This window comes from Bombus affinis, chromosome 7 (genome assembly GCF_024516045.1).
Source record: "Bombus affinis isolate iyBomAffi1 chromosome 7, iyBomAffi1.2, whole genome shotgun sequence".
NCBI classification, from domain to species: Eukaryota; Metazoa; Arthropoda; class Insecta; order Hymenoptera; family Apidae; genus Bombus; species Bombus affinis.
Window position 1 is genome coordinate 14494763 of NC_066350.1, and position 23881 is coordinate 14518643.

The 23881-nt window shown below is 38.4% G+C and overlaps 3 protein-coding genes and 1 long non-coding RNA gene across 10 annotated transcripts; 3 read left to right on the plus strand and 1 right to left on the minus strand.

Annotated features, from left to right (window-relative positions):
- The first annotated feature begins 315 nt into the window (after nt 1-315).
- Nucleotides 316-8043, plus strand: LOC126918707 (protein C12orf4 homolog). Of its 5 annotated transcripts, none has more exons than XM_050726920.1 (10): nt 316-776; nt 4895-5450; nt 5980-6201; nt 6276-6479; nt 6579-6694; nt 6781-6917; nt 6996-7116; nt 7187-7305; nt 7451-7576; nt 7667-8043. In XM_050726920.1, the coding sequence occupies exons 2-10, from the start codon at nt 4945-4947 to the stop codon at nt 7778-7780; spliced, it is 1665 nt and encodes a 554-aa protein (XP_050582877.1). In that variant the 5' UTR covers nt 316-776; nt 4895-4944; the 3' UTR covers nt 7781-8043. The 5 variants fall into 5 exon arrangements, with proteins under 5 accessions (XP_050582877.1, XP_050582880.1, XP_050582878.1 ...); XM_050726923.1 differs by having other exon boundaries at nt 316-545; XM_050726921.1 differs by lacking the exon at nt 316-776 and adding an exon at nt 3991-4168.
- Nucleotides 2096-3959, minus strand: LOC126918710 (SUMO-activating enzyme subunit 1). The gene is made up of 6 exons (XM_050726928.1): nt 3617-3959; nt 3273-3444; nt 2954-3210; nt 2686-2867; nt 2484-2616; nt 2096-2398 (listed from the first exon to the last, which is right to left on the minus strand). Exons 1-6 carry the CDS (start codon nt 3712-3714, stop codon nt 2233-2235), a joined length of 1008 nt encoding a protein of 335 aa, XP_050582885.1. The 5' UTR covers nt 3715-3959; the 3' UTR covers nt 2096-2232.
- Nucleotides 8044-9563: 1520 nt separating the features above from the next.
- On the plus strand, nt 9564-13197 carry LOC126918709 (toll-like receptor 4). Of its 2 annotated transcripts, XM_050726926.1 has the most exons (4): nt 9564-9707; nt 10185-10541; nt 10612-11213; nt 11713-13197. In XM_050726926.1, the coding sequence occupies exons 1-4, from the start codon at nt 9648-9650 to the stop codon at nt 12005-12007; spliced, it is 1314 nt and encodes a 437-aa protein (XP_050582883.1). In that variant the 5' UTR covers nt 9564-9647; the 3' UTR covers nt 12008-13197. The 2 variants fall into 2 exon arrangements, with proteins under 2 accessions (XP_050582883.1, XP_050582882.1); XM_050726925.1 differs by lacking the exon at nt 9564-9707 and having other exon boundaries at nt 10077-10541.
- A 6419-nt stretch (nt 13198-19616) lies between these two features.
- On the plus strand, nt 19617-21386 carry LOC126918711 (uncharacterized). Of its 2 annotated transcripts, XR_007711419.1 has the most exons (4): nt 19617-20313; nt 20414-20619; nt 20712-21045; nt 21164-21386. It is a non-coding gene; the product is annotated as an uncharacterized LOC126918711 (long non-coding RNA). The 2 variants fall into 2 exon arrangements; XR_007711418.1 differs by having other exon boundaries at nt 20712-21386.
- The last annotated feature ends 2495 nt before the right edge of the window (nt 21387-23881 follow it).

Genomic DNA, 23881 nt, shown 5'->3' on the forward strand with positions numbered 1-23881 from the left:
AAACTTGTTCGGTTAAAAAGTATATTATAAAGAATAATCCTCTACAAATACCCTTTACACACTGATAGATTCCGCAATTTAGTAATAACAATCTAAACTCCAAACCCAGAAATTACGTTTACTAACGGAAATGAATTCACTGCCCAGAGATTCGAACAATCTCCGTCCATTCGCAACGACGAAACTTTTTATCTGTCGCCCAAGCAAGATTCTCGAGACCGAGACAGACTCTTTTCCGGCAGAATGACGATGGACTATTAAATTTATAAATCACCAGTCAACACAATTGGTCGCGCTCGCGGACATGTGACGGCGCATCAGTCACGTAACGGTTCAACCTAGTCTGGACCAGCAGAGCGAACGCGAAGGAGCGTACCAACGCGAATTAAGGGAAGCAAGGGTGACCAGTTCGTATACGAGTTTCGGCTGAGTTAATGGTTTTTCAACGAGCAGGAGACACGCGAGTGAAAGCGCCTCGTGAAAGATAATTCGACAGCCGTGAAAGCACGTGCACGCATCGTTAAGGAACCCGATTGCACACGCCTGTAAGTACCTGTAATCGAGGAGGAGGAGGAGGAGGAGAAGGAGAAGGATATACACGAGGAACATTTGACAAACTAATTCCTCGCGTTTATGTACGATCGTTCGCGATGATCATTGGGACACGCGACATCGTGTACATGGGAAAAGACGATACGTCATAGTTCTTCGGTGAAAAACGAATCGATTCTCAAGCACATACGTACGAAGCTGATACGCGAGGACAAGGAAGCAAGGTATGATACTTCGCGCGAAAGCAATTGCTTGGCGCAGGATCATCGCGTAATTAAATAATTTCATGTTGGATAACTTGTCTATACCTATCAGATTTCGTGTCGTTGTTCTGTTTATTAAATCTCTTCGGATTGAGTTAGATAATATAGTAAAATATCTGATTACACTCATCAAGAAAAAGGTAATTATGAAAGTTGAGACAGTGTACGAGAGAAATAAATAGACGGGTATAAATAATGGAGACGTGCTCCGTCTTCGTACTTATCAGACCTTGGTGTCGCTGTTCGTGTTTATTACATCTTTTATGGTGTTAGGGTAAAATAAATATCAAATATCTAACACGGTACGGTATTTGATTACCATCGCTAGAATAGAGATAGCAATGAAAATTAAAAGTATCTATGAAAAAAAAAATGAATATGGATGGATATGAATAACGTAAAAGAAGGTGAAATAGGTAAAAGATGCCCGCAGAACTAAATAACTTGGAAAGTAAACCTCAATCAATACATACAATCGATTCTACGCTTTGAAATGCCCTGTATATTGTATATATTTAGAGACTTTTGTTGAAATTCTCGTAGGGTAAAGTCGATTAAACTTGGACATTGAAAAGTGATGGGATTTCATCAGGGAGATTGCACGAAAGGGTACAACGTTTTAAATAATGTCGAAGCATAAAAAGAGATTGTCGCGGCAACGAAGGTAATATCGAGCGAGCCGATAAAGCATAACGAGCCGTGCTCCAACTCGACTCCCCCTTTTCCAATTTTTCAATTTCCATTTCACGTTTCCCACCGCGTTTTCCACGCGAAAGGACACGAAAAAAATCCGCAAAGCGGGTCACAAATTGCCCCGGCGGAAGCCGGGAAAGTGAGTCATATTTCCACGTACACGCGACGACCCCTTCGTTTCCGAGGATTGTACACGTTGAACAAAAATATCTTAGAACCCGTGCGGGCTGTTATAAACTACATTTACGTATGCATTTGACTTTTATATGCCACGAAATGAAGAACATGGAAATGCAACATATATTTAATATATACATTGGAAACCTCGGCAATTCGCAACTACAGCTCCAAAACTCGAGCGATATGTTCTTTTCGGTTTTGAAGCGAGATATAAGAAGTGTAATGTAATTCGAAGTGAAAGAAATCCTAAATCAAAAACATATGCCAGGAAAGCCTCGAAAAATATTCTTTCCTGAAATAAATGTATAAAGAATTACTGACATTTTATGATAATGTGATTACACGCTATATTGTATTATTTGTGGATTCTAACTTCTCATTAAAGAAGAATAAAGCATAAAGGAACATAGCTGTAACACAATAGTATCTTTCTTTATTTTTTAGCAAATTTATTTCATTCTTACGAAATAAAACATGGGATAGGAAATTATGAAATAGTTAGTAATACAAAGAAGCACTTAGAACATACCACCCTACAAAATTATTATGACTGACCTAATCTTAAAATCTTTCCACACAATGTATCTGGATTAAAAACAAACAAATTATTATGTGGTGTACCTTTTTGTGAAACTGTCTTAATTATTTCTTGACCCATAATACCTCCAACAATGGCACACACTGGACTAATTTGTGCGTATAAATCACCCCTGAATCAATAATAAATTTTACTATATAGCTTTTAATAGATTAAACGTTAAACTTTTTAAATATAACAATTTTTCTAATACATACTCGACTAAATGATTTATTTTATCCTCAAGATCGTACTTTTTAATAATTGCTGCAGCTTCAGCCGCAAAATCTTCAGAACCTCTTTCACTGGGCAATGGATCTTTGCCATACTTTTCACGATAATTGAGCATTACTAAAATAAGAATAGATAATGTAAAAGTGTCCTTACTATTATACTACTTACTTTTTCCAAAACACTTACTTAGTATCATATAATATATTTCTGAATCTTTAGGAAGAGAAGATTTTGTAATATTTAAAATTGATTTAAAAGGTACAAAAGTGTCCACATGTCTTTCAGTTACAACAATATTTTCAAATTTGTCCTTTTGCATAGGTTCATCGCTTTCCAAGATTTGTATTTTCTTTGTTTGTACTACATCTCTGTGAAATAAAATAACTCTTGCTTTTAATAACTTACATACATTAATAAAAACATTTCCAGAAACCTGATTTAGAAATCTACTTACTCTGCATATTCATGAGTCATTAAATCGGCAAAAGTATAACCTAGCGATCCCCATACATCTCCACTAAAGAACTTAGTATTATGTTTTCTACATGCCTCGTTAATCCTCTTTATTTGCGTTATAGTACACTGTGTTGCACAGACTACATTAAATTTGCTAAAATACTTATCTGGTTTATCGTCTACATTAGATGTATCTGCTTCTACGTTAACCATAGGGTTCAGACTTTGTGCTCTCTGCACAGATGCTTCAGCCCTCTATGAACATGATTTTCATATAAATAATATACCTTCCTGTATATCTGAAGTTGTTTACCTACATTTTTTCCAAGTAATTCTCTAGGTGCTAAAAATTGTGAGCACCGGTCCTCGACTGTTACATTTCTATGATCCAAAAATGTAATTGCTTTAACACCTGCTAAAATGATGTTTTTTGCTATTTCTGCTCCATATCCATTTAGGCCTATTAATAAAATTTTCGCCTCTCGTAACCTATAATTGTTTAATATTACACATCAACTCAAAAACACATATAAATCGAATGTTCATATCCCGGTAATTAAGTATATATTGCTAATGTATTTCTTAGTTAATTGTATAAAACAATAACTTATATTGTATTTTGAAACTTCAGAAATTTTAGGTTAGGTTGTATTTTACTTGCCGTTTCTGTGATTCTAAACCCCATAATCGAATTTGTCTATCGTATAATTCAGCTTCATGGTCTGTTAGTTCTACATTTTGGCTTTTGTCTCCAACCATGTTCAAAAACGTGATTTAATACTTGAAAATCTACTACCGCCAAAATCACGATCTAAAATTTCGCCGACGTTTACGTCTCGTACAATGCAGCCAACGTAACGATATATTAATTCAAATAATAGGAACAGGCGACAATCATTCATTACTCAATATATTATAATACTTGATGTAATTGATTTACCCAACAAAATTTTCTTTGTTAACACTATACGTTCGAAATATAACGCAATAAATAACATATTCCATACATACTTAAACGATATATATAATATTTAGGTTGGTCGAACTGATGATCAAATGATTGGAGGGCGTTAAATGGTTTCTACGACTGTTATGTGTGTGTTTCGTTTGTTCGTTTAGAATGTTTTACTTGAAACAAAACAGAAACAAGCTTTCCACGTGACAACACGCTTGACAAGGCAAGACTAGCTAGCTTCGAAAATGTAAACATCTTGCAAGTATAATTTTCAAGGTTTAGATTAGTAGTCATAAGTAGGGAAATGTAGCAAATATACCAATTTAATATGATATCTGCTGTTTTACATATATTTTTAAAAGCATTTACATTCCATGGAAATCTAAAATAAATGTTGCTAGAGTTTTAAATCATTACTCAATAGTACATTCATCGAAATAATTATTTATAAACAAACCAAACACCTTTCTACTAGCGCCCTCATAAGTCGGTAATAAAAGTTGAAAAACATATTTATTTCAAAAAATTGCACATGACACAGTGTACAAAATACACTTAAAAATGCTTGATATCGAATTTCATTATAAACATTTTTAATTGCATTAAAATTACTTGTTGCATGTTTTTAATTGACTTTTTTATAAGAGTAATCTCGGATTTATATGCGTTTGATAACAAGTTTATCTGAAAGCCAAATCTAAAGTCATTACAATTAATACATGAAAATAATTGTTTTTAATATATTATAGATAAGAGGTGCAATCAGAGGTGTTTCTATAACTTATCGTTGACCTTATGACCGGAATATTGTGAAAGCAGATCACTGCAAAACATTATTAACTACAGAGAAATAAGCTGACCTTCCTCTTTATTATTCCTAATATTTTAAGAGTTAAATGTTAAATTAAGTTAATTTTTTTTTTGCATAATTTCTTTTATAAAAACTAACTAACGATTTCTTTCTCTGTATCTTTCTTTCTTTAGAAAATAAATATCTGGGCTGTAAAGTATAATGAAAAACTATTCTAGAAGATATGAATATGCCTGAGGATGAGTATGTAGAGAAAACATTTATATATAAATTTCCAACATGTACTACAAACCAAGAATATGTATTGGAGGTTCCATTAAAGATACCTTATCGTGGAAATGTCAAGGAACTTATGCACCGTATAATGTCATCTTTTAAATTGCCATGCTATGTGGAACTAGACCTATTGGAATCATTGGAGCATACTATTAAAACATTAACATTAGAATTTTATGATGAGAAAGCAGAAAAGGCTCTTGAAAATGCAAAATCTGGGACCTTAGATATTGAAGATATTATAAGAAACTGGGAAAAGATCTATAAACAAAAAACAGTAGAATATGCTGATCCTATTGGAACAACGGATGAAGAATTGTTTGCTGTTGCATATCATAGATTGGTACACTCTCCATCATTAGAGCCTATCCTTCAAGCGGAACATAAACATGGAAGAGAAGTAACTGAAGTTATTCAGATGAGGGATTCCCAGTATGAACAACTTACTCAAAAGTTAGTAGCAATATTGTATTATGTTGTACAGAATGCTTTGTACATATTATTTTTTACGTTCTTCTGTTTATATATTACGCTACAAGATAAAGACCAGATTCATATACTAATATCTATTTATATTACACACAGCAGTTCATGTAATATAAATTATCACTTGCATTGACCTTTCATGTAGATTATTAACAGCTTCAATATAAGTCAACAGTAATTTTTTTATAATTGAACCTTGCACTCTATGCTCCCTATTTCCGGACTATATCTTTTGATTATGATGATAGTGATATGCACGAATGTCATTTACAGAATATAAAAAAACTGAAATGCACTTAACTCATCTCTATCTAACATAAATAAAAGTAGAGCTCCAATTAAAATTTTCTGACATTTTAATACTTTTGTTTTGACCTGTAATTGTACAAATACAAATGATCCAATATTGATTTTTAAACTCAAATAACTCGTGTTTATTCCATGAATGCATGAAAAAAAGAAAAGAACAGAGAAACATCAGAAAAATGAATTTTAGGCAGACTGAAGAGATGCGAGTCGCTGTAGAAGCTCTCGAAGCTGGCTCTACCGAAAAATCTATAAACGAAATGGCGGGACGACATTTTGAGGAACAAAGTTTATTGCAAGGTCACTGGGGATCAAGAGTTGACGCACTGAAATTAGAACAAAGGCGACAATATCGTAACTGGATCATGAGGTTACTCGAAGAGCAGCAGACTAACATGTTGCCGACTCCAGTGTACGTATATATATAAATTTAACAAATAGACATGCGATATGGGTTTGGTAGTTATAGATTATATGACTATTTAGGGGTTCTCCAATTCTGACGATGCCACCGATACGACCGGCGTTAGACAATTTTGTTCACAGCGAAGAGAAGAACACGGCTGAATATCCTATCTTGGAAGAAAGTTTCACTATACATTTGGGTTCCCAGATGAAACAGATGCACAATATACGTATACTGACAGGCGATGTTTTAGATTTTTGTAGAACAAAAAAGAGCGAGTCTGGGTTGGTAAATTAGAAAAAACAGAAACAAAAAAGAGACACTACGATTACCTTGTATTTAAATTCAGTTTGAAAAAAAGCATTTCGTTTCTTTTAAAATAGAATGGATCCAACGCCTCAAAGACTACAGACTGCTCTTGGATTATATTCTAATGATTTGTGTGGATTAGTATTGTTGAGCGACAATCATTTAGGAAGTTATTCGGGAATAACCAAAGGTATCACGTTATTTTGTTGAGCACTAAATTAACAAGTGCTATTGTTCGATTATACATATCTTATTAACAATTAAATTTTCTTTTAGAATTATGTTCAATATGTCAATTAACGACAGAGTTTCATTTCCCACCAATCGATGAACAACTAGAAAAAATACGAGAGGATGTGAAGGATGCTGTTGCCTGGAGGCAAGCGCATCACAAAGAAGGAAACGATTCACAAGTACGTAAAAGTAAACTAAAAAGAAATTAGATATTGATATCTCATCCAATTTAGTCTAAATGCATCTTTTTTCTGCAGACAAAAAGATCAACGGGCAGCAAAAGTTTACAGACAGGCGATGTTTATATTACGAGGCATTCAAATTTAGCACAAGTTCATGTAATTTTCCACATGGTAGTAAATGATTCATTGCGATCTGGTGAGTAATAAATATGTATTTATTTCGCTACAGATGCTTCATGTTGATAAGAGTTTTACTTAATTTGCAGGCGATATCAATTCGAGGCACCCGGCCATTTTAGGATTACGAAATATTTTAAAAACTGCTTGTTGCAACGATGTAACCACACTAACTATTCCAATACTTCTTGTTCATGAAATGTCGGAGGTATATTTCACTTAAACAAAATAATCTCTGTACTAATACTTTATTGAGTATATTATCTAATTGAGAGATATTATTTGAGAAATATTATCTAATTATAGTAAATGATTAATAATATTAAATTATAAATCTTATTTTATTATTCTAGGATATGACTGTTGCGTGGTGTACAAAGAGAGCAGAATTAGTTTTCAAATGTGTAAAAGGGTTCATGATAGAAATGGCATCTTGGGGTGGTGCTGAATTGAAGAATCTGCAATTTCTAGTACCAAAGGTGATTTAATTTGGATCCAAAAGATGCAATACAACAAATGATAGTTCTATCTAATTAACAACTTTTTTATCAAATATTTGTATTTTCTAGGGAATGTCAGAGGAAGTATTTGGTACCCTAGCTACAATGTTACCGAGCATATTCAGAGTATCGAATCCATTGGTGTTCAAAGCGACAAGTACACCTCAAACTCCAAAAAAGTGAACGACCCTCTTGCCACTGTTATTGTACACGCGTCGAAAATATTAAAGTATTTGTTGTTATATATACGTATATCATACATCTTGACGGCAATAATTCATCGCTGGCGCGAATACTATATAAGATATGCCCGAATCTCGACAAACTGTTTCATTTATATTATATTTACATAATTGATTTTCCAAGATAGATTTTCCAATCGATAGCCAATATCTGTACGTTCGTCGTACGCCAGACTTCCCTAATAAACTGTATTAACTTTTCAACGATTAAAATTCTAACTCGATCATCTTACATAATATATTTAAAGTTGATACTTAAGTAAAATAAAAGACACGATGGTCTAAACGTACAATCTCTGACAAATCAACCCATTAAGTGGTATTACATATGTCTCTAATTACAACAATTTGTAATACCCTAGTAAAAGAGATATTGAATCTTATCTTATCCGTCTTTAGTATCACACTCTCAAGATGAAAAAAAAATGTACATTGCAGATATAAGATTTAAAATTGGAAGGAGAAAAAGAAAAAGTAAAAATCACCAAAAGATGAGTCGTATCACAGGCATGAAACAAAAAGCATTCAACTTTATATTAATTGCAATAAAACTATAGCGCTACGTATTATCGTAGCCTACATGCTTGGTGGAGCCAACTTTATCGCGACGTTGGGAGTTAACCAGATATGCTTCAACGTTTCCGTCGACTGTCTAATAATTAGTCGTGCATTCGAGTACAATGATATTAATGGTGCATCGTCATATGCCAACCATTCCTGTTTCTTTTCTCTACCTCCATCCGATATTTTTTCTTTTAATTGCCCCGCGTTTAATGGCAATAAGTTTTGTCGCGCGATATCGTAGTGCGAATATAAATTAATTGAAAAAACACGCGATTAATGGGAAGAAAAAAGCAAACGCAGGCCAGACCATAAGAGCGGATCGGGGACGTAATCTCGCTTTATCGAAAAAGTGGTGCGTTAGCCTTTCGGATTCTGAACTGTTCGAGAACGGATTAACACGATGCGCGCCCCGTGAATCCATTCGAAAGGACATTTGAAGAATTTTTTTTACATTTCACGTTCGCCGGCGGCGATGTGCAAGTTTAATAAACGTGACCATGGAAACTTGATAGAAAAATTGAAAAGAAATTGAAAATTCAAAAAGAAACTCAATGGCAAATTTTGACTGAAACATCGAATGAAAAGTGTATAAATATTAATAGATGTAATAATATCGTGAGAAGGATTCGACCGAATTCAAATTTTAAGGAACACGATACTTATATTTTATCATTGGCAACAAACTAAAAATTATTACTGAGAATTACCACGAAGAATTAAATAATTCGAAAGTTTTTCGTAATAATTATCGATTAATCTCGTAGTAATTATCGACCTGACTCTTTTTTATTTGCAACTAAATTTATTGCAAGCCGAGTTTATAATTTATATGATGTGAAGAAAATTAAGTCATTTATAAGTTGTGTAAGAAAGTTAAAAGTTAAAGTACAAGTAAAGTAATAAAATAATCAAATAAATAACATTCTAAAGTATAATGAAGTATAAGTGGTTCGAATATCGCCGAAAGATTTCCATAAAGCAATAAAGCTTATAAAATACGGCGCGAAAAAGAGGGAAATCGGTCAAGCAACTGCATCAGGATGTTGAGGCCCCTCCTGATCCCCTCTTAATTCGGCACTGTAATCATGAGCAGAGTATGCCGCGGATGAATTCGTTGCCATTCCATCGGATCGTTGTGTGAGAGGCATAGTTGAAACTAGACGGTCCCGACGTGATCCATTTAAACGAAATCAAAATTCCATCACGTCTATCTGTGTACCACATATTCATCCACCACCTGGACAATGTGGCTCAGGGCTATCACAATCCTCGTTTTAATCGCTTCCACGACCTCGAAGAAATTGGTGGGTCTATACACGCGACGTTTTGACACTTGATCTGATAACGATTCGCGAGCCGTTTGGTGACATTTCTTTTTAATTTCGTTCCCCAAATCGCTTGTTTACACAACTTTTTTACTTATTCATTGTGTACGATACGTAGTAATTTTGAATTTTGAATTGTACGTTGTTCGTTGTTATAATATTTGTATGTGGCGCCAATAACGGTTTTACTGGTCGTTTGATGATAATTTAAATAATTACGTATAGAGGATTATGTATTACATTGCATCGTATCACGATAGGCCGCGATTTTTGAAATTGTAATGGCACTTACTGTGACGTAACGACGCGCCAAAATTTGTTTCCTCGCATCTCTTAAAATTGGCGCGAATGACACACGCAGGAACAATGTCGAAGTTTTCCGTTTATTTTTCTCCTCGCTTCATGCAGGAATATTGTCTCTTTGAAATCTTATTTCTCTTTCTCTGCTCATCGCAGGTGGATCTGTCCGAGCGTGGTTTGAAGAAAGAAGACTTTTTCATGAAGATTCAGTCACAGATTAATCTGCAAGAAGTTACCGATCTCATCCTAAGGAAGAACGAATTTGACAGTTTCCTTGACTGTTCTACTAACCTCGCGAATTTGGAAATATTGGATCTGTCGCAGAATCATCTTCAAAGGTTTTTCTTCCTTTGCAAAGACGAGTATAATTTACGAGTATTAAACGTCAGCCATAACAAACTTGAATATATCGACGACAATGCCTTCAACGATCGAATCCCGAAGCTCAAGATACTCGATCTCTCGTCGAATAAACTATCTATCGTTAACGAAACTATGTTGGAGCATTTCAAAGTAATTGTCTCTTATCTTATAATATACAAGTTAAAAAATGAACATACTGTAAACGATTCGTGTCTTTTAGATTTTGGAATATCTTACGTTAGCCAACAATCCGATCAACGACGGAATCCATGAAAACGCTTTCTGGAACTTAAAGGCGCTGCGATATTTGAATTTGAGCAACGTATCGTCGTCGTATTTCTCCACGGAGTTTTTCAAAACGCTAACTAACTTATCTACCCTAGATTTATCGATGAATCCCATCAGTAGGGTTCCATCGCTACCAGTCAATCTAGAAGAGCTCGACTTGTCCAACACTCATATATCACGATTACGAGACGTTTATTTGCCTCGGTTACGAGAATTGAAACTGAATAATATGCAAAATCTGCGAGAGTTATTACTTAATGATTTCGAAAACTTGACCAGTTTAGAAATACTGTCTTTAGATGGTTCGAGAACATTAACGTCCTTAAAAATGATCCCATATAACGATCGTCTTCTACCACGACTGCAACGGCTCTCGGTAAGCAACTGCGGACTGAGAACCTTGGATTACAACCTCATGTCGATAATAAAGAGAACACCGATTTTGAGCTTCGAGAACAATCCTTGGCATTGCGACTGTAAAATGCAGTGGCTAAATATGTTAAACGCTACGAAGGCTCTTAGTCGACAAATTAAGTAAGTAAAATCTGCCGCACACTCTGCGTAAACTTTTCATCGAATAACAGCCGATAGCATTGAAGCATCGAGCGGCAAATAACAAAGGCTTTTTCGAATTTAGTATAGATGTCTCTGCTACTACTAAAATTATTTTTTTATTAATCTTTCAACGCATTTACATGCTACTTAAGCTAATAGTCTGCTATAATATTCGATACCTTATCACATATATGGAAAATTATTTTCCTTCATCCACCTAACATATTTAAAACCCAGTAAGAAGACCCAAAGAAACCCAAAAGATATTTTTCTTTACTATGATGGAACCTCCTTTATCTAAATTTATCAGAGTATAAACAATCGATATAATTGGAGTTCGTCAATCATTCTATCTATTATTTTTCATTCGCGCGATATAGCTCGTCTTATAATAATAGCTCGCGTTTAAATTGTCTAAAATTTCGTTTCGATGAATCGAGTTTATACAGAAAATACAACTGCTTCGTCTCTGTCACAGGTGCAGAACTCCTGAACAACATTCCAATAGACAGCTAAGCGAGATACCAAGTCACGAGCTGGAATGCGAGGACGATGCAACGATGTTACATCCAGTGTTGTGGGCCTGCATTTTTATATTGGTCGTGGCAATTGTCTTGGCTACGGGCTTTTTCCTGTTGAGACGACCGCTCGGTCACTGGGACATCAGGCGAAAGAACCGGGACACGGTCACCTATACGAACGTCGACGAGTCCTCGAACGATTTGGTGAGAATCCTGGCGGCCAATGAAACGGTCGAACGAAACGACGAGTGAATGAACACGGAACAACGATATACTAGAAATGTATTAACTTAGGATAAGCGATACAGTTTCTCGACGAAGGAACAAGACGATAGCTAGGAACTAGGTCTGGTTCCGTAGCCACGAATCTAACCGAGTTCCGAACAAAATAACGTAGAGGATGTTTCAAGATTGGGAAGTCATTTTAATGACGGTTGAAGAATGATTTTATATATAGGGTTTGAAAGTAAGGAGGAGTGGTAATTTCTTACGCAAAAACAAATGTTGCAAATTTTTGCAACAAAAGATTCTCAAAGAAATCAATCTTCGATATGTAATTAAGTACTGTACATTGCTGGTAAATTGGCCAATAAGAGCCGCATTTCTTCCGAATGCCAACCAACCAACAACGTGCAATTGTGTAATTGTAAGATACGGTTATTGTTTTTTGCGAAATCTGGCCACGCAATTTTTACGAGTTATTGGATCCGAAAAGGCAGAAAGAGAAATTCGATTAACGACTATCTGAGCCATGTAAATGCGCATACGTATGCAGCCAAAAGTTTGCACGAAACAAACTTTATCCTGCGCTCTTAATTTATCTTTGCATGAAGAACCAATCGTCTGTACAATACGTTCATGTTGAAAATGATATACAAAGCTGGTATCTAAAACCTAGCATAAGAAGCTTAAGTTGCAGAAGCTAATCTAATCCACAGGAATATATCAATTTGAAGGCGTCGAAGTATGAATCGCACGTATCGTTGATGTTTTGAACATTTTGTACAGATATCGATATCTTGGCGAGAAAGTTCGCGAACTTTTATTGATTAACGCTTGTTTCTCGTTGCCCGATAAAATTTCATCGATCATCGAACGTCGCCAATGTTGAAACATCCTCTACAGCTAATTTTCTATGCCTTTCTATGTATAACGTGAAACAGGAAACGACGAGGAATTAACGATGTCTTCATATATAAATAGATTTAACGAGTAACATTGTACAGCGGGTGAGCATCAATAGGCTTTGTATCGAATCGCCACGCGTCGAAACGCGGAAAAACGAGCCGTAAATACAGGAGGCAACGTACAGCCCGATTCTGGCGCATCCCTTGAACCTCGAAACACCGTAGCAACGTCGAGTGCACGGGCATCGCCTGGAGTGGCACAGCCAACAATGTGGGACTTCTTTGTGAATCGAATAAAACGTCTTTTTGTCGGCACGTATCGTCGTATTTTTCGAAACCCTTTACCGCGCCTCTTCTCATCGATTTCGAAACGAAATGTCCGCGGTACAAAAGAGAATGGATACAAAGCAGTGGATGGCTCATTTCCTCTGAAAGATCCTTCGCGATGGTAGCCGCGCTCTCCAACATGATTCCACGCATCGACGAATTCGCGTATATTCTCTTTTTGTTCAAATACTAATTGAGATTCTATGGGGTTACTTCCCCTTTGCCGGCAATTCGGGCCGAAGAATATTTTTTATACGATGTGCTTTTAAGTCAGCACGGAAATAAAAAGAAAGAGTCGAGCACTCTGTTCTGTTCTCGTTTAAAGAAAGATCGAAGAATCGAAGAAGCTGGTAGCGTCGGATTTAGTTAATTGCATGTTCGATGATGTAAAAGTTCACGATCATGAAAACTAATATACCGATACCAGATTCAACAAGTAAAACAGAGAATCAATAATATCACTGATAGAATTTATTGCGCAGCCTGATAGTATACACGAGTAAGAAAATTCTGAAAGAATGATACCGATAATTATAGCGTTAAACTTACGCCAAGTCCAATTATATACAAATTTTTAAACCTAGAAAGTTATACTGGTGTTAGATTCGAGAAGAAGATCAGAGCGTTAAGATCATTTGTTTTGTTACGTAAAGTAGAAGAGTAAGAAAGATGGTAATCTTTCAAGAAAATATTGGGTTGGCAACTAAGTGAGTGCGGATTTTGTCAATATCACCTATTGACAAAATCCGCAATCACTTAGTTGCCAACCCAATACTACTATTATATACAATTATAGTATCATATTTATTCAATGTTGAAGCGCGTAAAAGTTTTCAAATACAAAAAGTGTATTATACGGATATATAAATTTGTATGGGAAAACAGAAGAACGAAGATGATGGATACAGTTTGTTGTAGAAATTACGAACGAAGCGAAAAATTCGACGACATCAGGGTTCATCTTGTTAAATACAGAAAATGTGTTGAAGACGTGCACTTTGTTCCAAAAGGGAGTGCGATATTGGCGTGGCAGAGGACGAGCGAGCAAATGGTGCTATGAAGATCGTCAGTTTCCATGACGTGCATCGTGATCGCGTGCGATGTAGCGATCAGCCTTTGTACCGAAGTATGATCTTCCTACGGGAAGCCTATTGGGTTACGGGCCACGGACGGAGAGCCTTCCATATGGAAGAGCACATTACCCTAAGAGCGAAGTATGGTCAATGAGAAAACCGTGACGTATGTTACGTATTTTAACGCTGTCAAATTCAAGTCGGAGAATTAAGAAATTAATTCTCCTTTCTAAGAGTTGAGAATTATTAGCTCTTTTAATTTTTAACCGTTCTAATCTCTGTGTTCTAACAATTAATAATTTTCCTTCCTTTATATTCCAAACGAAACTCATTCTAGCAAAAGCCATTCGAGATACGAATTTCGTAGACTTTAACGTCACGCGAATTCTATTACACGATTACACGATTCGCTGAAGCTACGTGAAATGTTAAGCACTTTACGTGAATGTTTGCCACGGTGAATATCGTTCTGATTGAGTATCTCGAAGAGATACGGAGGAAAAATGAAGAAATCGTAACAGATACTAATTTTGCATGCTTCAACGTGTAAAATTAGCCCGAACGGCTACATAGTTGATAGTAGCTATCAAAATTCCGATATCCACGTGGATTTCTTTTTATTGACAGATGATATTACCAGTGGATAATGACCGGATTCTCTTTTTAATTAATTTGCTTTCGTTTATCGAAATATACACATGCATTCCAATATCTAAGCAAAAAGAGAAAATTCTCTCTCTCCACGTATAGTACCTTTGCCGTGACTGATACGTACGAGCCGTTTAATGCAAAAGTGATACAAGTGAAGAAGGTTGATCAGTGAACAACGAGGGATAAAGTAAATATTCTGCGATGGACCGAGCGAGCGATTCTCGCTTGTTCCGCTAACTCCATCGGCAAATTAACGAACATATACTTACGCCATTTCTGCACAAAGCAGAATGAAATTTACTCTTTCGAGATGCGGTGTTGGATCAAATGGGCAAAAAATTGACTTACGCCACTTTTGCATGGAACGGCTCGTATGAATACGTATCACGGTGATTCAATCGTTTTGTATGCGTAGATTCTGAATAATGCTGCAGCGACTGTCGCGTTTTTGGCTTTTGTTTTTGGCGTATTTCATTGAAAAACCCCAAAGAGAATAAAACGCTGATTAACATATATTTGATAAAAAAAAAGGTACGAATGAGGGATAACTAACGCGTTAATATTATTAATAATCTCAATTATTAATTATACGTTATTCGATCGTTGTGCTTTCTTTATAAATTTACCAATCTAAATACACTAAGCTAAAGGAATAAAGAACCATCAATTGCATTACAGTTTACGGCCGCGTGAAAATCGACGAACCGAGTTACGGGTGGTTCGATCGGACGAAAAGCAAGACGAGATCGGGGGCCCGGCTCGATTATACCGATCCGCGCTCAATGGGACATTGTGGTACTCCTTTTTGGATATTCCACAGCGAGATGGTCGGGACCGGACGAGGATGCTGCAAGTTTTGCGCGGCAATATCGAGTGTCCGTAATTCGAGATCGAATCCGTGCGAGCCAATTTGGCGAGCCAGCGGAAAAATAATACACTGCCTACCAGCGTCGGAGGCACGGGATGTCGCGAGTAGCGCGGAGAAGCGAATTTTAACGGTCAACGTAAAACACGTGGGTAGCCCAGGTCCCGGGGTATCGGGAATATCGTGTTTCCGGCACAAGTAAACACGAGATCCTCCCTTAAGACGCCTCGATAGCCCTGCCGATATTTTCGATGGAAAACGAAGCAAAAAATAAAGGGAGGAAGCGAAGAAAAGAAGAATAAAATTGGTCGACGTCGTGGATTAAAAAGGTAACAAATTTTGCGAAGAAGCGAAGATCAACCCGTTGACGATCCACACATTTTTAACACATTCAACGTTACTATTTTCTCTAAGCGGAATTACAGTTTTTCGACTGCATTTGTTTCGTTCTACCAACGCATACGGAAAGAGAGAAGCGGATGTGTACCAGTTGATATTTCATTGGTTCAATTGCAATTTCGTTTATCGTTGCCAGTTTAAATCTCTTCCCTGTGTATATGAAACATTAAACAGTAACCACCGACGGATTTACGAACTATATAAATTTTTATTCCTAAGCGAAGTCTTTTTTTCCGATTGAATCGTACATGGCACAGGCTCTGGCTACATTTTACATGATTTTCGTCTATTATTGCACGCAGATTTTCATTCAAATGGTTCGCACTTGTCTGTACTTCTCGTTCACTGCTTCGTTACCGCGAAATATCCAAATTTAGAAAGAACGACGATAAATTAATAATGCGCTGAGATTAACGAAACACGGTCACACGATGTCCGAAATTAAGCATGCTACGTATAGTATGATTTGAAGTTTTAAAGGAAGTTTTAAAGAGAAGGTAAATTGGAAGGAAAGAAAAAGCGGATGACTGGTGGATGGAACAGCGATTAAACGATTCCTTCGATTTCGTTTTATTCGACATGAATCTCGGACGTATATAGAAGGCTAATGAAACGCGTACACGGCTTACTTAGCACTCGGTGAAACGTATTTTCGAAATATCACACTTTCCATTACGATTCGTTAAGCCGGTGCTCTTGCATTAACTAAGCTGACCTGCTAATTACCGTACCTCCGATAGTTCGCCCGTTTCCTTTCTGCTCTCGTTTCCCGCCGGCCTCCCGTTTCCTCCGACATTCCGCCTACTGTTTGAAACGGCCCGAGGCCGCCGGAAACGCGGAAAAAAAGGAGCCGCCGCGACGGCTTCAAACTCGGCGCAGCTTCGAACGCAACCAGAGATGCCGATCTCGTTGGCGTAATTTCGTTCTCATTTTTTTACTATTCCATCCTTCGCGTGGTGGGACTGGTGAAAAAACGAAGGATCTTGTAGTAAACGTAGATCGACGATTTTGAATATTCATGTTCATTCGGTTCGTGATCGTTTTATTTGTACGTGGCAAATTGTTTTACGGCGATCTAAAGGATTTTGTGGCAGATACACGGGGCGGCTATTCATTTTTCGTTTCTTCGCCTCTTCTTCGGTTTCATTAATCATAAATGATTGGATTACAAACATGATAAGCGAACGTATAAACGTAAGTGTATAAAATACACTTAAAAGTGGTAAAAGAAGAATTACGAGTTAGAGTCAGTATCATCGTAGTATGATTAATTATGTTCGGTCTGCGTAGAATTACATTCGTGAACAGCCTATATTTCCCTCTTAAACCTAATCGACTGTTTTTCTTGATACACTTCTCTCGTATATAACACATTTTCGCCGAAATTAATACTTTCGCCAGCTAACTAAAATTCCCGAAAATATGCCGAAACGCAGTAGCATGATCTATCGCGCGATATAACTTGATCGATTTCGTCCAACACCTAAAATTCCTATAGTAAAATCAAATTATCGTCCAGCAAAATATATTTCACGAGAAACTGTCTCACCCTGTACGAGCCAACCTGACGTAGGCAAAAATTCTCGTGTCGACTCGGAAAGTTTCGTCGTAAAAGGGAAAGATAAACGTTAGGGAATCGTCGACGATGCGATAGCCGATGGACAAAAACGAGAACGCGACGAAACACGGGTGTCGAGGGTCGGAAATCAGGGCTGCTCTCCTTTTGGCGAACAGAAGAAAAGAGTAGAACCGCGCACAGGGCTGGTTTAGTGTGCGGCGATTTTTGGCGTTCCGGGGCTTTATCTGATTAAAGCAACATAGAAACACGGGGTTACGCGTGTAAGCTTGCCGGCCATCCATGGGGAACGGGTCGAACAAATGAATAATGAAAATAAAACCCACGATAGTATCGGTAAGCACCACGGGATTACATACGCATCAGCGCGCCCGCGATGAACTTACATTATGGAGTCCCCCGTAGAAGAGGGAAGAAGAGAAAGAGAAAGAGAAAGAGAGAGAGAGAGAGGCTCATGCACTTACACGCGTGCATAGGCGCGTGTTAAGCGCGTACGTTACGCATTTACGCGCGAACTCCATGATAGAAGAGAAAACAGACTTTTTCCATGGCCACGTTTTACCAAGCCCCTCGGAGATCTAGCACGGATTTAAACGGCAAATCAGGGGTTACATGGTTACCTATTGCTGTTACAAATGGCGCTTTTCCCTCGAGCAAGTTTATAACGAGGAAAAATCGGCTGGACGACGGTCGTAGAGCTTCCAGCAGGAAGCGCGATATCGCGTACATATTAATTTCACGTATAAGCGATAACGGAAGTTACGAAGTTACGGAGATTTTAGATGACGCTGCATACCGTTCCTTTTTTTTCTTTTTTAACTCTTGCAATATCGAGTCACACTCGTGGCTTGATAAAAGTAGATTTGTTTGTTTTGTTGGCGATAAAATTTCATTCGCGATGCCTGAATTTTGTTTCTGTTTTCCGACCAAGCTTTTACGTTTCTGTTTGCTGGATGAATACAATGGAAGCGTTCGCGACAGCAACCCTCTAACTGTTTCAAGCAACGCGACACTGCAATTATACAGAGAAAAGTTGTCGAAAGAGAAGCATTTAAAAAATTTCAAATTACACGGATACGGCTATTTCAAACGTATTTTTCATCGATACGAAAATACTTTGGAAAAATGCTTCTCGCAATCACGTGGCCGATACCTTTGCGAACCTCGTGTACGAGGCAGAGCCTCGCTTACGGTATAAATGTCGCGACTCTAATGGCCGAGTGCCTCCAGCTTTGCCGGATACTCCGATTATGCCAAGGTGTGAATTTACGAGGCTAGCAAATAGCTGGTTCCGAGTACAAAGGTAAAGTCTCGACGGGGGCAAGCCGCTTACGATCAATACCGTGATCCTTCGATCTCGGCTAGTCTCTCACGCCCTACGCTCCAAAGTGTCCATTCGATGGCGCACAATGCCAAATGGACGGAATATGCTTCTTAAATACCCAACGGGCACTTCTCCGGGATGAGAGGCTGCCTGAAGCTGCGGCAATTCAGGCCGAGGCACGTTCCAGCCGCGAAATAATATCGCAACGCGAATCGAATGGCAATTGGTCGAGACGCGACTCATCGTTCTACGTCAAATTTTCATTTTCCTACCTTTCGATTTCTCTATCGTGGAAATAACAGAAAATTTCTGCTCTTAAATCTAAACTAACTTACCAGAGGTATTTACATAATCGGATTTATAAGTAGACAAATACACGGATTTGTTAAAGGAAAGTTTTATCGACTTTAGTTTTTCGATAATAAATCTTACAGAACTGTTTCGTTGACGTGGATGATTATAATATATCATAATCGCTGACAACGAAGTCATCGTTGCACGTTACGAATGACTATGCTGATCAAACAGTACATTATCCGACGTAATCCAACAATATGGAAAGATCCGTTAATATTCATAAATCGTGTAATAAAGTCATAGAGAATGATAATGTAATATTGTATTTAGGTTTAATTCGTTACTTAATCGGTTGAAAGTTCGATTAACTGTTATCACGATATCCGACTACTTGCGCTTTCCTGCTCTTCGTATTAAAATTTCGGAAAACGCGATGTTACGATAAAATGCAAAATTCTTCGGATAATACGAAACTTTGAAGGTTGCATCGTTTTCGTATTCTTTAAATTCTTCCAGATGATTCTTGCGGGAAACGATAGAAAAAGAATAAATTACCTAAATGTCAACGCGACTTAATAAAAGCTGTCGTGATGCGAGATTCACGTCGTTGTTGTTAAAGCAGATAAACACAACGCGCTCCAAAGTTACAGAAGTACATATCGTGATGCGAAATTTCTCTTCGTGGCTATTTACGTATAAATAAATAAAGTTTTCGCAACCAGTGTAAGTACATAGGCGACCAATCAGGGAAATACAGTCGCGCTATAAATAGCTTTCAAAAGTGTATGATATTTAAGTATATAATATTTGCCGACCTAATATGAAACAGCGAAGGCGAAGAACGACTCGAATCACAACAGGTTGACACACCACTTTTTCTCGAAAGAGCGGAACGAACGTGTCGAACACCAAAACGAAGGTAATGGAACGACGAAGTTGGTGTTGAGGTTGCATGTAAAACAGCAACGACCAATCTTTTTCGGGTGAATAATACACTTTGTCTCGGTGTACGGTTACAGATGGCACACTGTTTCGAAACGTCTGCAAAGAAAAAAGGAGATTGTATCGCGACTTTTGGCTCTTTCGTGAAGAAGAAGAAAACCGAAAAGCATCGGTCACTAAGCCCGGTACCTGGCGAAATGTCACGTTCGATACCGCGTGTAACGCTTCCTTGCCGCCTCGAGTTTCTATTTCCACCTTAAAGGATCTTACACCTGAGCGTTGTGTCAGTATCCTCCGTAATTACTTCCAGATGTGCTGTCGCTCGGCCGTAACGACTTATGAACGACTGATGCACGTTCGATTTTATTGTCGTAGAGAGACCCAACTAGATGTTAAGCCCTTGAACTACAACCTATCGCTTAGTTTTGTGAAATTCCTCAAAACCTGCTGCAACCTGGTCTTTGTCGCGTGCAGTTAATGTAAGATTCGCCAATAACCGCTTGTAATTCGTCGATCGAGTAGTTCAGTACAGAAACTTTTCCACCGCTGTGTTGCTTCGGTGCTATTATCCGCATCCCGTATCAGGTTTTGATTTTTTCATCGCTCTGCCAGAGACTTCAATAGTCTTGAGACACTCTTTTTCCTTACGAGACTCTACGCTACGTTTTTCTCTTGGCTTTTGTTTGCGGATGACAAATGAGGTGCTCAAGTAAGAAAATATTTGTTATTTATTGTCGAATAATACGCTTTTCGTTTATTCATCGATCAAGTACTACAACGTGATAACGTAAAGTGATAACGTAAGTATCTCAACGAAAATGTTGCAGTATAATATGGATCGTCCGTGTGGCACTGTCTTCTTGGATATCGCTGATACTTTTAATAGAGCGAAATGGTTTAATATGAGAGATTCACCGAAATTTATTCCTATTATCAATGGGAATTTTAACAATTTATATGCGAACGAAAAATTAAGTTGAAATATATTTTTTCTGCCTTATAGATAGAATGCGTTTTATTTCGCGTAATAAGACAAGGTAAAATTTACAACGTAATATGTTTATTACCAAGTATATATCTTTTAATCTTATGAAAGTTTTCGATAGTTTCGTATTCGAACACGTACGTAAATTCACATTTACGACTTGTCAAATTGTGGAAACTATCTGGATTCGTACTGCGTTACAAATAGCTACAGTTAACTAACATTTCTCTTATCGAGGAACATTTACCAAGATCAACGATAACTTTAAAGCACTAAAAAGAACTTTCACACGAGAAGGTCAAAGGTCTGGTAGCTCGATTTTTCTTGGTCATCGTGCCAGTCCTCTATTTACCCTGTGTTTTATACGCGCGACAGCTTTATTGCCACTTTGCAGAGAGCGTCGCACCGGTGCAAAAATCTCGTTGGCGTTTAAGCGGCGGTAACCTTCGAAACGAAGGAGATGGCTCGCGGCAACGAAGACCGAGTGTAACGTTTAATTTCAGCTCGTTGTTATACCTCGAGATAAACGGGGAGAAGAACGAGCCGCGTAAAAGCTCGCGGATTTTTCGAAGATTAGACAGGCCCCTTTTCGCATTACCAAGGGAAACGAGTCGACGTTGTCGTCGTCGTCGACAAGGTTCTCGTGCTAGCGCCACACGAAGTGACAACGAGACGTTTTAAAAGGCCACCCCGTTCGCCAAGCAAAGATGTAACATAACAAACAGCCCCAAGGCAAACGTATTTGCCCGGGGCGAGATCGAGTTCCCGGCCACTTCCTGCGCTCCTTCATCGTCTTCTTGCTTCGTGGCGCCGTTGCACTCGCCGACCTGACGTCTCTACCGAGTGACGAGTGCCACCCTTGAACGCATCAGGAATAGACCTTCTCACGAGTGCATTTAGTCGCAAACGTATATTTTTTTTCTTCCTTCGTTTCACGTCTCTTTCCATCGTTTTCGTTTCCTTGGCGGTTTTTATGCCGATAAAAAAGCCAACGTACGAAAACACACGTACGGGAACGTTGCAGACGACAGGCGACGCGCGGACAAATTTTCCGATTGAAATAACAAACACCGGTATATATATCTATATTCTTGTTGGCTGATTTGTATTGTAACAGAGGAAGGTGTTTCGACGTGTTTCTCTCGTTTTATGAAAACAATCCGTGGAAAGAAGATTTCTTTCCTACGACGACGATTTAGCGTTGGCGTTGGATATTCGTTTTATCGATCGATCCTACGATTGCATTAATTACAACGAATGAAACGGAACGAAGGATTATCCCCCTATAAACACGGAATCTCTCAGTCCGTCGATCTCATTAATACTCGCGGCAACGAAAGGATTTTCGTTGAAATGAAAAATCGAGTGCATCGTGTAAAAAAGTATGTCTGTAAAAAAAAAAAAAGAAAAATACGCGACGAGGAAGGAAAAAAGAAAGAGGGATGGAGAATGGCGGGTTAGAGAAGGAGGGGTGGAAAAAACACGCGGGGCAACAACACGCGGAATGAAGGGACGGGAGATTGGCCGGCGATAATCATCGGCGCCGTCAATTTTCCGGCGAATGTAAAATCACCGTCACGTCGGCGAATTATGGCCGCGTCAGGCCGCGTTCTTTGTACATATTTCGGCCGAAATTCGAGTGTCAGTGCATGGGATAAAACGTAATGAGCCGCGCGTTCCGGTCGGCCAGCTTTGGGTACCAGCGGGGAAATTATGGCGGAGGCGACCGATGTTAAAAGCGCGATGTAAATTCGGGACAACGTGCATGGCACACGCACCTGTACGTATACACGTGTACACATGCACGCGTATGTATGCACGCGTAACACGTAGAAATACAGACGCGTATTTACACGCGCGGCGCGACACGACGCGGGCTGGCAGACGCGGGCTGGCAGACGCGGGAAGGGCGGCAAGGAAGGTACTTGGTGCTCATGATTGCGATAATGCCAAACGCAATATCGCGGCAAAATTTATCGGTCGCTCGAGCAACGGCACGCGTAGCGAACCGTGCGAAAAATAGTAATGAGTTGCCGGGGAGAGCACGAAAAAGCGTAATAATGAGAGGACGCGGCTGGTGAAAAGAGACGGACACGAAGATAGAGGGATAGAGACGGAAGAGAACGAGCCGGCAAGCAGGGAGAGAGAAAGAGAGAGAGAGAGAGAGAGAGAGGAAGAGAGGCTGGTGGATGGGGTAGGGGTGCGTACGGGGGCAAAAAGATAATGGAAGAGTGTGGGAATAAAAATCGAGAGGATAGAGAGGTGGAAGCGAAGAGAGGAATCGAGAGGACCGCGATAAGGGGATAAAATCGAGAAAGAAAATAAAAGGTGGAATAGAAGAGCGGGCGAAGGTAGACGTAAAGAATATAAAATGACGATCGTCGAAGAGGGATAGAGAGGGAGGGGAGGGGAGAGGGTTTAAAAAACAGAAACGTAAAAGGAAAGGAGGGAATCAGTGGGCGAGGAAGAGTCGAAGGTGGAATGAAAAAAAGCGTGGAACGTTTAATCGGCGCACGGCAAGCTCTCTTTCTCTCTCTCTCTTTCTCTCTCTTTTGGTATA

What these genes read in the sequence shown, in the direction of transcription:
- LOC126918710 (XM_050726928.1), bottom strand. Translation starts at nt 3,714, where the DNA reads ATGGTTGGAGACAAAAGCCAAAATGTAGAACTAACAGACCATGAAGCT. An exon ending in GAGAATTACTTGGAAAAAAT is followed by an intron (nt 3,211 to 3,272) that starts GTAGGTAAACAA and finishes TCATGTTCATAG; the next exon opens with AGGGCTGAAGCATCTGTGCA. An exon ending in AAAATAAATCATTTAGTCGA is followed by an intron (nt 2,399 to 2,483) that starts GTATGTATTAGA and finishes TTATTGATTCAG; the next exon opens with GGGTGATTTATACGCACAAA.
- LOC126918709 (XM_050726925.1), top strand. Translation starts at nt 10,077, where the DNA reads ATGACACACGCAGGAACAATGTCGAAGTTTTCCGTTTATTTTTCTCCT. An exon ending in CTATGTTGGAGCATTTCAAA is followed by an intron (nt 10,542 to 10,611) that starts GTAATTGTCTCT and finishes CGTGTCTTTTAG; the next exon opens with ATTTTGGAATATCTTACGTT. An exon ending in GCTCTTAGTCGACAAATTAA is followed by an intron (nt 11,214 to 11,712) that starts GTAAGTAAAATC and finishes TCTCTGTCACAG; the next exon opens with GTGCAGAACTCCTGAACAAC.
- LOC126918707 (XM_050726920.1), top strand. Translation starts at nt 4,945, where the DNA reads ATGAATATGCCTGAGGATGAGTATGTAGAGAAAACATTTATATATAAA. An exon ending in ACAAAAAAGAGCGAGTCTGG is followed by an intron (nt 6,480 to 6,578) that starts GTTGGTAAATTA and finishes CTTTTAAAATAG; the next exon opens with AATGGATCCAACGCCTCAAA. An exon ending in TTATTCGGGAATAACCAAAG is followed by an intron (nt 6,695 to 6,780) that starts GTATCACGTTAT and finishes ATTTTCTTTTAG; the next exon opens with AATTATGTTCAATATGTCAA.